This window comes from Macrobrachium rosenbergii, chromosome 9 (genome assembly GCF_040412425.1).
Source record: "Macrobrachium rosenbergii isolate ZJJX-2024 chromosome 9, ASM4041242v1, whole genome shotgun sequence".
In the NCBI taxonomy this organism is placed as follows: Eukaryota; Metazoa; Arthropoda; class Malacostraca; order Decapoda; family Palaemonidae; genus Macrobrachium; species Macrobrachium rosenbergii.
Genome location: NC_089749.1, coordinates 27,921,819 through 27,934,503, shown reverse-complemented (window position 1 = coordinate 27,934,503; position 12,685 = coordinate 27,921,819). Strand labels below are relative to the sequence as shown.

The following is a 12,685-nucleotide window of genomic DNA, read 5'->3' as shown; positions in this document are numbered from 1 at the left end:
TGTAATTCAGTAATGTCAAGCAGGTTAGATACTTTAGTTCACAGTAGCCTAGGCTAATAATATGATGAAAGAATTTTGGCCTTGGCCAAACTCTGATTATGTAGCATAAAATCCTCAGGAAATTAGGCCTAGTTACATTTGCTGAATTTCTCACTTTACGGAAACAATTTTTATAGAGAAACTATTACATAATGTATAGGACAGGTTAGGTTAGTGGGGTATGTTTTAAAGTCTGGCATACACTACAGTAAGTGGTCTGATTGAACAATTTCATCTGAATTTATGCTTCTGATACTTTTTTTTTTTTTTTCGCAAAAAAAAAAAAAAAAACAATACTCCAGTAAGCAATCTGATCATACAATTTCATCGGAATGTATGTTTTTGATACTTTTCTTTTTGCAAGAAAACAAATGTAGAGTTATTGTACACTACCTGTATCTTTTTATGTAAGACTTCAGTATGGGCTATAATCAAATTAGAAAATTGATAATTTATTCGATTATAAGCTTCATACAAAGACTAGGGCCGTGCTGAAGCTTCGACAATTTTACTTTGTTTTGCCAAAGCTATGTCTTCGGAAAATTATTTTTGATTCATCGTAATACACTACTGTATTTCAATTAGCATATATATATCCGAGTAATTTGCTATTTTTGACGGTCTATTTTTCAGCTCTGAAAATGGGGGTCACATATTACATGAGATATATTTTCAAAATGTGAAATTTCTAGGCCTATACGCTTAAAAACTCGACATGTGATCAGACTTGTAGACCTAAATTTGCCATACAATTGTATTTGGGATATTAGTCGAAGCTTTGGCCTCAGTACACCCCCAATAAAGATATTGCCACCAAAATTTAGGCTTATAGGTATGATAATAGTTATTAAAAGATGAAATATTTTGTAGGTCAACAAAATTTCAAATCCTACTTAATTTTGCAAACAATATATAGCTTTTTTTCATGTTAATTTTTAACCAAACCTTGTAATATTGATTACCAGCATAGCATAGACCTATCAATATGATAATTTCAGATGCTGATGAGCCAGAAGAGCAAGAAATTGAATGCCTTAGTAATCCTGGACCATCAGATTCAAGTTATAGCTCGGTCTCTCAGTTAGGCATAATTAGAAGTTTCTCTGCCTCTTGTATCAGTAAACAAACTACTATTGACAGCTCCAGTATGAGACTCTCTTACAAGTCTGATAAAAATTTGATAAGATCAGCTGAATCGAAGGAAGAAATAAAACCAAAAAGAAAAAGAAAGAAACAGTCAACTAGACAGATATTTTATAAAGACAAGTGAAAAAGAAAAAGTTTTGATAAGCAGCCAGCTAGATATTTATATGCAACACATAGTAGCTTTAGAACAGTAGAGAACCCTCACTTTCTAAAATATGTTGAAATGATACGTCCAGGATATAAATTACCTACAAGGAAACAAATTGGTGGATCAGTTTTGAATGAAGTATATGAGGAGGAGATTGCTAACGGGAGACTTCTTTTGAAAGGTCAGATTGTTTCAATGGATTTAGATGGCTGGAGCAATGTTCTTCATAATGAGCCAGTTGTGTGTGTGTGTCAGTTACTGATGAAAATTCAGAAAGTTTCTTGATTAAAACTGTTGATACATCTGGTCCAAAGCATGATGTAACATACACAACAAGCCTTGCTACCAAAATAATAAAGGAAGCATCTCAAGAGTTTGATGTTAGGGTACGTAGTTGTGTAACAGACAATGCTGCTAATATGAAAGCCATGAGGAAGCAACTTAAGAATGAGTTTGGCTGTAGCGTTGCTACTTATGGGTGTTCTTCACACATTGCTAACTTATTAGCTCATGATTTAGATATATACCAAATGTGAAATCCCATGTAGTACAAATTATAAAGTATGTAAGGAATACCCATCTTCCTGCAGCGAGATACAAGGCAGCAGGTGGTAAAAAGCTGATTATGCCCATTGAAACAAGGTGGAACTCTGTATATGAGAGTTTGGAATCATATCGCCAAAACTGGCCAGTCTTGGCATCCATTACTATAGATGAGTCCATTACTTCCAAGATTATAAACATGAGCATTAAAAGCAATGCCCAAGATTTAGCCAACTGACTTTAAACCTATATCTATTGCCCTTTCTGATCTACAAAGTGACAGGTGTAAAATAGGCGATGCAGTGAAGATTTGGAAAAATCTTGTTCTTGAACTTGACCAGATACTTCCTGAAAAAGAAGTGGAGAAAGCCAAGAAAAGATATGATCAAGCAATTACAGATTATCTTCTTCTTGCATACTTACTGGATCCACATTTCCAAAAGGATGTAGAGAGCATGCCAGAAGATGAAGAATGTAAAGCAATGTCTTTAGCAGAAGAGGAATATCCAGAATTCCTACCAACTACTGTATACTTAAGATGAAAGCTAAAGCATATCCTTTTGACAAAGCCTACTTGACTGAAACATCAGTCATTTCTCATCTCGCCAGTTGCTCCTGGTGGAGATCACTAAAAGGCAAAATTGATGTCGGTGTAATAGAAGATATCTGTGGTTTGCTCAATGGAGTCGCTTCAAGTGCGAATGTTGAGAGAATCTTCACTACGTTTGGCTTGGTACACTCTAAACTTAGAAACAAACTGAGTATAGAGAAGGCTGGGAAGTTGGTTTTTTTTACACAAAGTTTTGAACAAAGACTACAATTTTGATGAGGCAGACTAGATTTTTTCTGTTCTGTGGTCTTTAGGTTTTCATGTTGGATTAAGTTATCAGTCACCAAATGGTATTTATTTTTGTACATTTTTTTTTATTTGATAACAGTCACCAAATGGTATTTAGTTTTGTGAATTTTTTGTTTATTTGATGTCAATCACTATATGGTATTTATTTTTGTAAATTTTTTGTTTATTTGATATCAGTCACCAAATGGTATTTATTTTTGTACATTTTTTGTTATTTGATTCATATTCTGTTTTTATTTATATATACAGTACAGTACCTCTTTTGCATTAAAAAAATAAAATTATTTACCAACTTCTTTTAACCTAAATATCTGAAATATACCTATAGTAATATGTTCAGTTACTTCTTATGTCATTTGTGGTTTTGTAACAAATAATGTTCTAAGATATGACATTGAATGTACTAGTAGGTTAAACATTATGTTAAGTACCAAAAAATTATTATTATCTCAGAAAAGTTGTGGAAGAAGCATGAAGACCTAAAGAAAATACAAAAACCAAAGAAAAAAACTAAAAATTTTAAAAACATAAAAACAAAAAAAACATGTTTTTTTTCTGGTTTAAGCCATTTGGTTAAAATGGCCAACCCTGCATGATGGCCTACTGACTATTAACTCTGCCACTGTTGCCAAGAATAAAAGTTATTTCATTCTACCTGTTGAGTTTTCTATTAGGGTTTCATATTTATCAGGTAACTGTAAATTATCTTCAGGGAGAATTGTGGTCAAATGAAAAACATCTAGGTGTAACTATTGTCAAGGCTGCTGTGTATGAATTTTCAAAATAGAAAAAGCAAATAACCCTTAATGGGCAGGCATCATCATATGATGATCTATAACAGGTTTTGAGTGATGGACGGGCTAACTCGTGAGTATTAATATTAAGTGCCACACAATTTGGATGAATTTAGCTGGAAAGACGTTCATAGCACTTCAACGGGCCATGAATGACCTACGACAACTGTAGTAGCTCAACACAGGACAGAGGGGGTCATTGTGCCTTGAGACTTAATGGGGAAGTGTATTGCCCCTCTCTATCCCATGTTCTTATAAAAAATTTTATGGTAGTATGTCAGCTGTAATTGTAATTTTGCAAAGAAATATTAGAAAAAACATGTATACCCCACAAAAAGTTACTGCATCTCCCCATCTCAGTAAATCTCGTAAATATTTTACAAAAATTTACTCAAAATTTGTCACTGATTTTAGTTCTTATCTGTTGTGATATTGTGTGAGCTGCAATTATAATTTAAAAAATATATATATATATATATATATATATATATATATATATATATATATATATATATATATATATATATATATATATATATATATATATATATATATATATATATATATATATATATATATATATATATATATATATATATATATATATATATATATTAGAAAAAGCATGTGTAACTTCGTAAAATTAGCATATTTTTGCAAGTGTCTTGTAAAAGATAGGATTGTAAATAATCACTTTCACTTTCAACTTCCCGTGGAAGGTAGGGAAAGATTTTAAGAATTTTTTTAATTACGCCATGTGCATTTGCACATCTTCCTCTTTCCATTGATGTGTTTTTTTTTTTTTTCTAAATTGGCCAACCTTAAAGTTTGCCTGGTCGGGGGATGTGTTTAATATATACAGGCAGTCCCCGGTTATCAGCGGGGTTCCGTTTCTGAGGGTGTGATGATAACAAAATCGCCGCTAACCGAAAATCGGCGATTTCTGCGCTTTTTCGGCGATTTTCGGGGGTTATCAGCGCCGAAAAGCGCCGATTTTCAGGGGTTGTCGGCGCCTCTGTTAGGTATGTATCAGCGCCAATACCCAATTATCGGCGCCGATAAGCAGAAATCGGCGATTTTCGGGGCCGAAAATTGCCGATTTTTGTCGCTAGACAAGCGCCATAAAACCGAATCGCTGTTAACCGAGCCTGCTGTTAACCGGGGACTGCCTGTACTCTATTTAGCCCATCCTCTAAGGGTTAACAGGATGAAGAATTTAAAGCTAGAAAACTCTGCCTCCCAGAAATCTTTTAAGCCTTTTAGTTATAGGAAGGTGGATGCATGGTTTTTTTTTTTTTTTTCAATGAAGCATGGGCAGTAAACAGTGAATTTGTTAGTATAAAAGAATGGAATGGGCACCTCATCAGGAATTGGCATGCACAGCAGTGGTAAGTCGTAGGTGTCATAAACCTTTGAGGTTTTATACTAGCATTTCTGATATGCAATATGATGGCAAAGGCCACGTTATTCAGAAATGTGCGTTACATCGTAGTGCCAAAACTAACAAACCCTGCAAGGCAAAGCCATGAACAGTTTGTTCCAAATGTGATGTAATACGATCTGTAGAATGCTTTGGTCCATACTGTAAAAAATCATAAGTAATTGCAGCTGGTAATGAAGCAAGTTTCAGTGATGTTAAAGTATAAATACTGTAGAGCATATTATTAAAATATCCAAAGCTTAGCTTATTACATAAAGAACTTAATTTTTTCTCATTATTTTCACCAATTTCCAAAACAGACATGTTATGTTTGGAAGATGTTTAGAGTTGCTTGATGAAGTAGTATCAAAAGCAAAATGTTTCAGTATCATTTTTGGTATTACTGTAAAAGTAAAATGATTAATTCATTTTAATAAGCATTTAAGATTATATTTCTGAAATATTCTTTATTGTCCCAGTGTCCTTATAATGAGGGAAGCTTATATCTAAGCACAATAAAAAAAAATATGCATGTGATTTAGGATCTTTTGTAGCTTCATCTCATGCAGAATTGATTTAATGGATTAACTGAGAATGTAAAGATTCTTTTGCTAATAAAAAATACTTCTCACTGCATTTTGTTTTTCAGATTATTGGGCTTTTAAATGCATTTACACCACAGAAGTCTCTGGAGGAGTTCCAAGATGTATACCTGGTCATGGAATTAATGGATGCAAATTTATGTCAAGTCATTCAGATGGACTTGGATCATGAGCGTATGTCCTATTTACTGTATCAAATGTTATGTGGCATCAAACATCTTCATTCTGCTGGTATTATTCACAGGGTAAGTATTATTACAAGCTTGTAGTCTCTTTACCCTCATATTGAATTTATAATCAAAATTTTAATGAGTAGTGCATGGCTAAGCTGTGTGTGCAGTGCTCTCTCTCTCTCTAGATTAGTCTCATGAATTTGAAGTTATGTATTCCCATTAAAAAATAGTAGTTTTTATGTCAGGGCCACTGGATTCTCTATACACTGCCTAATGTTTTAAGTCATTCTCTGTTAGCATATAACATCACATTCCCTGATCTTAGTACATCTAAATTGATCTGTGATTGTGATGTATCCTTTGTGCTTTGTCTCTCCATTTTAGACTTTCATTTCATGTAATTTATATCATCTATTGCAGGACCTCAAGCCTAGCAATATTGTGGTTAAATCAGATTGTACCCTCAAGATTTTAGATTTTGGTCTTGCACGAACTGCTGGGACCACTTTTATGATGACACCCTATGTTGTAACCAGATATTACAGAGCTCCTGAGGTAAGTTTCAATGAATTGTTTCCAATTTAAATTATATGTGTGGTATTTTGTATTTGTTTCTTTGAATTTGTCATTTTCAGTGCATAAACTAATTATCATTTGTCTCGATAAACTGAGCTTGTGAGTTTGAAAGACAATATTGCTGTTTATCTTCATCATTTATATAGTACTTTATATACTGTACTAAGAAGTTCATATGAATAAAGAAATTTCACTTGTCCATAATTCTAAGGTTATATTTTGACAAAGGTTGCAGACAGGAAATTTACAAGTAAACAGAATACAGTATTTCGTTTAATCTCCCTTGTATTACTCGTATATCCACTATCCATTGTTATTATTAAAGTATATTAGCCAATTTTCTGAGTCCTGTTCATAGACTGATAGGTGATGGCCATAGCATTTATTGGTATATGAGAGTCTTGTTTGTACAGTATATAGACAAAAACTAGAGCAAAGAAAAGATACAACCAGGTGAGGAGAGACCATAAAAAATAGATGAAATGTAGGAGGCAGAAAGCCCTACATCCTTATCATTAATAGACAATTTAACCAGACCACTGAGTTACACTAAACTCTCATAAGGCTAGCCATCGTAATGAATGTATTAATCTGATTTTATATATTGCAGTTCATTATGAATTTCGTTATTGCAAAAACTGTAAATTCTGATAAATCTGACAATTTCTTTCATGGATTTATTTCTGATACTTGTTATATATTGTTGGTTGAAAGCTGGACTGTTAATGTCATTCTTCATTCTCTGCATGCAAGGTTTGAGTCGTGCGTTTTTCATCAAACATCCATGGTTCAGATGAATGTGTGGTCAGTTTGAACATGGGAGAATATCCCTGGTACTTCAATATGTTGTTCTTTTTTGGAATGAAGAACATAACAAACCAATAGTCGGCTTAATATGTTTTCATTTGTTATTGTACATTCAGATTCACTATTCCACACTGCCTGCCATTCACTGAAGATGATGGGTTTTATAGATGGTTGGTAACAAATCAGACAGGAATAGGCACATTTGATCTAGTCATAGTAACATAGTAATTGCTGATTTAGGATAATCCTTATTTCCCCTAATGCCTAGATGTGTATGGACCAATATACAATATTTTGGCATTTTTACCACCTCATATAATTTGTGGAATTAAAATTGATGGAAAGGGTTTATCTTAGAGTTATAATTTTGAAGGGTTTCCAAAGCACTTCTGGAGTCAGTGAAAATTACCCATTTCTAAGTTGGCATATCTTTACTAACTGTAACTGCTGCCCTTACTGGAGGATGGAGAGGTGCCGTAAAAATCCTTCAGTACACTACTTCACAAGACACACTGAAGGCTGTACCCCCTCTTGCTAGAAGTGTTTGTATGAAGGTTAACTTCATATGTTGTAGGGTAAAGCAGTGTATGGAAACAATTTTAAAGAAATAACCCAGGCTTAGGTATATTTAAAATGCAGATTACTGTAAACATGACATAAAATATAGGATTTTATGTTTTTACTGTATAATTTACTTCTTTTTGCCATTAGGAGCGATTGGCATAAAAAATAAAGTTAATAATGCTTGGCTGATCCATATGGACAGTTTATAAAGGTGGTGTTGGAATATTTATGTTGTCAGAATTCTTTCTGCTATGTCCTTGTTCATATGGTATGAATTGGTTGGATAATTTTGACTATATTTTGAGTGATTTTCTCTTGTAGAATATTGTGCAAATTTGGTGTGCATTGTCATGTACAGTAAGCATTAGGCTTTATAGGAATGAGTTTTGGGTGAATCAGATGTATTTGGTTGGGCATGATGATAACATTGTGTATTGCCTGTAAAGGTAATAAGTGTGATTTTTCCTCCCATTGTGAAGAATGTAAGGATTGTTTTGACGAGAAAAATACAGTACTGTACTCGACAAGACATTAGGCCGCCTCTCCTGAAAACAACAAATTTTAGCAAGTGCATAAGACTAAATGTTAAACAAAGGGAAATAAAATAATATTTTATTAATCTTTATTACTTAGTTCTAATATTTAGTAGGATTCCCCTTGCGTTTAATAACCTCCTTCAGTCTCTTGGGCACAGATAAGGCGAGATTACGTAAAGTTTCCTTAGAGATGTTTTGCCAAGATGTGCGGATTTCCTTCTCAAGATCTCACTTGACGATCTCCCACAAGTTCTCTATGGGGCTTATATCGGGGCTGTTCCCTGGCCAGTCATTAATAAATTTAACTTGACAATCATCAAACCACTGAGTAACAGATTTAGCCGTGTGGGCCCTAGCTCCATCCTGCTGAAAGACCGTGGCGTTCGTATCCTCAGACACTTCAGGCAATGTCACACATTAACTCCAGATAATTATATTGGTTAACTTTTTTGTTCAGTTTGAACACATGAAGTTCTGCTATACCATAGCCCGTAAAAGCGCCCCAAACCATAAGGGAATCTTGGTGCTTAACAGTCCCTTCCAGATACCGAGGGTCAAAAGCATCACTTTCAGCCTTGCGATAAACATTTCTTCCCTATTACAAGTCACCATAAACGTTGATTCATCAGACCAGAGCAAGCTCATCCATTGAGCCTCATCCCACACACTATATTTCTCTGCAAATTGGACCCTTTTGGCCTTCTGCTTATGGGTGAGAATCGGTTTCTTAATCGGGCGGTGGCTTGTGTAACCAAGTTCACTGATATGGCGGTTAACAGTATGAATTGAGACCTTGTCAAACAATTGTGTATTGGTTTCTTTCAATTTTCTTGCTGTCAGGCGTGGGTTACTTTCTAATTGATGCTTGAGAACAAACTTCGATCAGAAGTCGTCTTAGGCATACCAGGGCGCTTTTTTTTTGAGACGGCACCTCATTGTTGCCACCTTCGTTAAATCTGGCAACCTAGCATTGAACTGAACGTTTGCTCACACCCAGCTGATCCAATACTGTATCTGCTTTGTTTTAAGGCCAGATTGCTTCAGTGCACATATCTGTGCTATCATCTGTTTACTCAAATCACTCTCTTCGCCCATATTAAGGTCACGGGGTAATAAAGTGATACATGGTAGGCAAAAAAAATGCGGTGGGAGCGCAGACAAAAAAAAAAATGAACGCAGCCCATTAATAAGCCACCAAACACGTGACTGAGAGCTCTCTCCTTGTCGAGTGTCTAAGGTCCTCCCCTTTTCCTACTCGCTGTAAGCAGCCTAATGCTATGATGAATCTCAAATTTTCCGTTCCTTCAAAATTCGAGAAGATATTAGGCCGCTTGATGTTAACCCTTAAACGCTGAGCCTATATTTACAAAAGTGTCTGCCGTATGCCGGTGGGGTTTGGGAGTTAGCACCGAAGCAGAAAGAAAGTTTTTTTTTCAAAAAATCACACCACGCTAAGTTTTTCAGATTAAGAGTTCATTTTTGGCTCCTTTTTTTCTCATTGCCTGAAGTTCAGTATGCAACCATCAGAAATAAAAAAAATAGCAATTATCATATATGAATATTGGAATATATGACAGCATGAAAAAAATTTCATATATAATTGTATACAAATCGCGCTGTGAGCAAAACGGTTAATGCTAATGAGCTATTTTTTTTTTTCGTTGTATTGTACACTAAATTGCGATGATTTTGGTATATAACAAATTGTAAAATGAACAGAGCAACACAGAGAAATTATTATCACAAAATGATGCATGAATTCGTAACGCGTGGACATAAAAAAAGTTTTTTTCAAAAATTCACCATAAATCGAAATATTGTGCTAGAGACTTCCCGTTTGTTGCAAAATGAAGGTAAATAATTGAATATTACTAGAATGTAAGAGCTTTAGCTTAAAATTGCATTTTCGACCATTTTGGTCGAGTCAAAGTTGACTGAAGGTTGAAATTTCGGCACTTATTCTGATTTATATGAAAATATTTCAAAACTGATAAAAGCTACAACCATGAGTTATTTTTTGTTGTATTCTATATGAAATTGTGCACATTTTCATATATAAAACTTTTTTTAACGGCTAATATAAAACGGTGCAAAAATTACGACAGTGACTAAAGAAATTCTGAGATTTTCAGCAGAGTTAGTGCACGCGGAGGTAAGGAAAAAGTTTTTTCAAAAATTCACCATAAATCGGAATGTTGTGCTAGAGACTTCTCATTTCTTGCAAAATGAAGGTAAATGATTGAATATTACTAGAATGTAAGAGTTTTAGCTTACAATTGCATTTTTCTACCATTTCGGTCGAGTCAAAGTTGACCAAAGGTTGAAATTTTGGCACTTACCGTGATTTATATGAAAATATTTCAAAATTGATAAAAGCTACAACCATGAGTTATTTTTTGTTGTATTCTACATGAAATTGCACACATTTTCATATATAAAACTTTACGTAACGGCTAATATAAAACTGTGCAAAAATTACAACAAAGTGACTAAAGAATTTCTGAGATTGTAAGAGCCTGAAGCCGTCTCTTTCAAACACGTGTGTTCGTCATACATCGGAGTGGCGAGACGTTTGGCGTCTTCACAAACAGAAACATGCACACAGTTTGATACAGAAGATTCGTTGGAACATTATGAGCACATGATTAGAATGCTTGCATGGCAATGCAAGTAGTGGTGATTCTACATACATCAAGACAACAATAGTTAGGGAGAAACAGACGGAAATATTGTATGGTTGAAATCGCGTTCCTTTAGAGAAAGAAAACGAGATGCTCTTGTTGTCTTGTCCACTCTGATGGACGACTCTGATGGACGACGAACACACATGTTTGGAAGAGACGGCGTCAGGCTCTTACAAGATTTTCAGCAGAGTTAGAGTGGACATAAGGAAAAAGTTTTTTTCAAAAATTCACCATAAATCGAAATATTGTGCTAGAGACTTCTCGTTTGTTGCAAAATGAAGATAAATGATTGAATATTACTAGAATGTAAGATTTTTAGCTTACAATTGCATTTTTCGACCATTTCGGTCGAGTCAAAGTTGACCGAAGGTTGAAATTTTGGCACATCGTGATTTATATGAAAATGTCGAAATTGACGAATGCTACAACCATGGATTATTTTTTGTTGTATTCTACATGAAATTGCACACATTTTCATATATAAAACTTTATGTAACGGGTAATACAAAACAGTGTAAAAAATTACGACAAAGTGACTAAAGAATTTCTGAGATTTTCAGCAGAGTTAGCGCGGACGTAAGAAAAAGTTTTTTTCAAAAATTCACCATAAATCGAAATATTGTGCTAGAGACTTCTTGTTTGTTGCAAAATGAAGGTAAATGATTGAATATTACTAGAATGTAAGAGTTTTAGCATACATTTGCTTTTTTCTACCATTTCGGTCGAGTCAAAGTTGACCGAAGGTTGAAATTTTGGCACTTATCGTGATTTATATGAAAATATGTCAAAATGGATAAAAGCTACAACCATGAGTTATTTTTTGTTGTATTCTAAATGAAATTGCACACATTTTCATATATAAAACTTTATGTAAAGGCTAATAGAAAATGGTGCAAAAATTACGACAAAGTGACTAAAGAATTTCTGAGATTTTCAGCAGAGTTAGCTGATGCTTTCTTTTGGGATAAGAAAAAAATTCGCGCATGTGCAGCTGGGTCATGCTTGTAAACAAAACAACGTAACCCGTGAACTCCCAGCATCTCTCAAGGCGCATGATTTAAAATTTTTCGCAAACGAGGCCTATAAGTATTTTTCCGCGAATATTTAAAAAAACATTTTGTAGTTGACATATTTTACGTCCACTTAGCACCCGACAGACAACTTTTGTCGATGTAAAATAAGTCCAGTTGGCGTTAAAGGGTTAAGGGGTGCACTGATTGCCAAACTTCGAGGAATTATTGATTTTTATTTTTTTACAGTTTTGTACTGATATATGTCTAAATAAACGTGTCCTGAAATATTATTGCTAAAAAAAATTTTTTAAGTGAGTTTTTTTACATTTTTGTTCACCGCATTTACCGGCATTTGAGCGGCATTGAGCGAAAAATTCTCACAAACATTCTCTATGACTTTTTAGGTGGAAGTGAGAAATGTACTTTGCTTTCTTACTAAAATACACATTATCTATCTTAAAAACTGGCTCTCTCTCTCTCAAAAAATATAATATCAGAGTAAGTATGTATCTATGTATCACGATATCGCCCTATGAGCGACATTGTGCGACAAATTGTCTGTATGACTTGCCAATTCTGGATAGTAGAAATCAAGAAATTTACTTCAGTATCCTACTAAAACTACCTATTTTCTACGATAAGAGCTTGTTCGTTCTCTAAAAAAAATATCAAACAAAATATCAGAAAAGTAAATATATATCTATGTATCTCGATATTTTGAACTCATTGTCACAGGTGTACCATGCCAACTAGTATACATATAATATTTTATGCCTCTTGA

At 34.1% G+C, this 12,685-nt stretch overlaps 1 protein-coding gene across 4 annotated transcripts in view; it reads left to right on the top strand.

Moving 5' to 3' along the window:
* Positions 1-12,685, top strand: part of bsk (mitogen-activated protein kinase dJNK) — a 493,348-nt gene that overhangs the window by 460,902 nt on the left and 19,761 nt on the right. For all 4 annotated transcript variants that reach the window (XM_067108797.1, XM_067108798.1, XM_067108799.1 and 1 more), the window contains 2 exons: positions 5,599-5,796; positions 6,145-6,279. In XM_067108797.1, the coding sequence (XP_066964898.1) occupies positions 5,599-5,796; positions 6,145-6,279 (333 nt within the window). The remainder of the gene's footprint in view (positions 1-5,598; positions 5,797-6,144; positions 6,280-12,685) is intronic.